The sequence below is a fragment of the Pongo pygmaeus genome, chromosome 1, assembly GCF_028885625.2.
Source record: "Pongo pygmaeus isolate AG05252 chromosome 1, NHGRI_mPonPyg2-v2.0_pri, whole genome shotgun sequence".
Lineage (NCBI taxonomy): Eukaryota > Metazoa > Chordata > Mammalia > Primates > Hominidae > Pongo > Pongo pygmaeus.
This window is the reverse complement of record NC_072373.2, coordinates 116,565,268-116,567,068: the sequence shown is the minus strand read 5'-3', so window position 1 is coordinate 116,567,068 and position 1,801 is coordinate 116,565,268. Positions and strand designations below refer to the sequence as shown.

Below are 1,801 nucleotides of genomic sequence, written 5' to 3'. Positions count from 1 at the left end.
GACAACAGCCAGCAACCAATTTGCCATTCATGTGTATGAGCCACCTTGGAAGTGGATCCTCCTATCCTAGTAAAGCCTTCAGATGATTGTAGCCTCAGCTCACATATTATTGCAAGCGTATGACAGACCCTGAGCCAGAACTGCCCAGCGGAGACCTCCTTAAATTCCTAACCAGTGGAAACCATGAGAGATAGTAAATCATTATTTTAAGCCGTCAAATTTTGGGTGATTTGTTACACATCCTTAAGAACCCAGCCAGGCGCGGTGGCTCACGCCTGTAATCTCAGCACTTTGGGAGGCCGAGGTGGGCGGATCACGAGGTCAGGAGATCGAGACCATCCTGGCTAACACGGTGAAACCCCGTCTCTACTAAAAATACAAAAAATTAGCTGGGCATGGTGGCGGGCGCCTGTAGTCCCAGCTACTCGGGAGGCTGAGGCAGGAGAATGGCGTGGACCCGGGAGGCGGAGCCTGCAGTGAGCCAAGATTGTGCCACTGCACTCCAGCCTGGGCGATAGAGCGAGACTCCGTCTCAAAAAAAAAGAGAAAAGAACCCAGAACACATAGTATAAGGTCATGTATGAAGTAATGGGATAAAAGCATGACTATGAGAAACTGCTTAAAGGGGATCCTTTTCATGTGGGACAGAAGATCAGAGAACTCCTAAGACAAGGGGCGGGCTCACATCATTCCTTGGGGGCATCTAAGAGTCAGGTCTGAATGAAAGATCATTGGTGAGGTCATTTAAAAATAAATGTGGCCCTTTCTCCTGGCTGGCAGCGCAGAGGCTGCAGGATGCCTGGAGTTACTCTAAAAGATGTGGACCAGCAGGAGTTCGTCAGAGCTCTGGCAGCATTTCTCAAAAAGTCTGGGCAGCTGAAAGTCCCCAAATGGGTGGCCAAGCATAAAGAGCTTGCTCTCTGTGATGAGAACTGGTTCTACACACGAGCTGCTTCCACAGCGCGGCACCTGTACCTCCGGGGTGGCGCTGGGGTTGGCTCCATGACCAAGATCGATGGGGGACATCAAAGAAATGGCGTCATGCCCAGCCACTTCAGTCGAGGCTCCAAGAGCGTGGCCCACCAGGTCCTCCAAGCCCTGGAGGGGCTGAAAATGGTGGAAAAGGGCCAAGATGGGGGCCACAAACTGACACCTCAGGGACAGAGAGATGTGGACAGAATCACCGGAGAGGTGGCAGCTGACAACAAGAAGCATTAGAACAAACCATGCTAGGTTAATAAATTGCCTCGTTCGTAAAAATAAATAAAATAAAATAAAAATAAATCAATAAATGTGGAGGGCAGAATTTATCCATTATTATCTCTTGTGAAGGAGACAAAAGCCAGGGTATTCAAAATATATTTAGAAGAATCTAGAACCTGTGTAACTTCCCTAGGTTTGTTGTTTTTGTTACCCTGGTCTAGTTATCCAGGGTGAAAAGCTCTTGAATGTTTGTCTGGGGTAACAAAGAGAAGGGGAGAGGGTTTGGGAGAGAGGAATTGCCCCACTCCAAATCTGCCTCAGGGGGTAGCTACCGGAAGAGGAAAGTAGGCCTTGGAACTTGCTGAGGGAATCAAGTTGAAGACAGAGCCTGACTGGGCCTGAGACAGGCCCCCGGGCTAAGAGTTGAAAGGCCACTGCACAACGTGTTGAATAAAGTGAGCCAGATTCAATTGTTTCCTGAGGCACAGGCATATCCTCAGACTTCCAAATCTGTCTTCTCCGGGAGAATCTTCCCCTTGTCAGAGCTGGGATCTCACAGGTGAAAATGTGAAGTAATCTCCAACAGCTCTGGGAGGTG

At 49.1% G+C, this 1,801-nt stretch overlaps 1 protein-coding gene across 1 annotated transcript; it reads left to right on the top strand.

The window, feature by feature from the left end:
• The first annotated feature begins 768 nt into the window (after window positions 1-768).
• On the top strand, window positions 769-1,242 carry LOC129039595 (small ribosomal subunit protein eS19-like). Its single transcript, XM_054493520.1, has one exon. The coding sequence runs from the start codon at window positions 796-798 to the stop codon at window positions 1,216-1,218; it is 423 nt and encodes a 140-aa protein (XP_054349495.1). The 5' UTR covers window positions 769-795; the 3' UTR covers window positions 1,219-1,242.
• The last annotated feature ends 559 nt before the right edge of the window (window positions 1,243-1,801 follow it).

What these genes read in the sequence shown, in the direction of transcription:
- LOC129039595 (XM_054493520.1), top strand. Translation starts at nt 796, where the DNA reads ATGCCTGGAGTTACTCTAAAAGATGTGGACCAGCAGGAGTTCGTCAGA.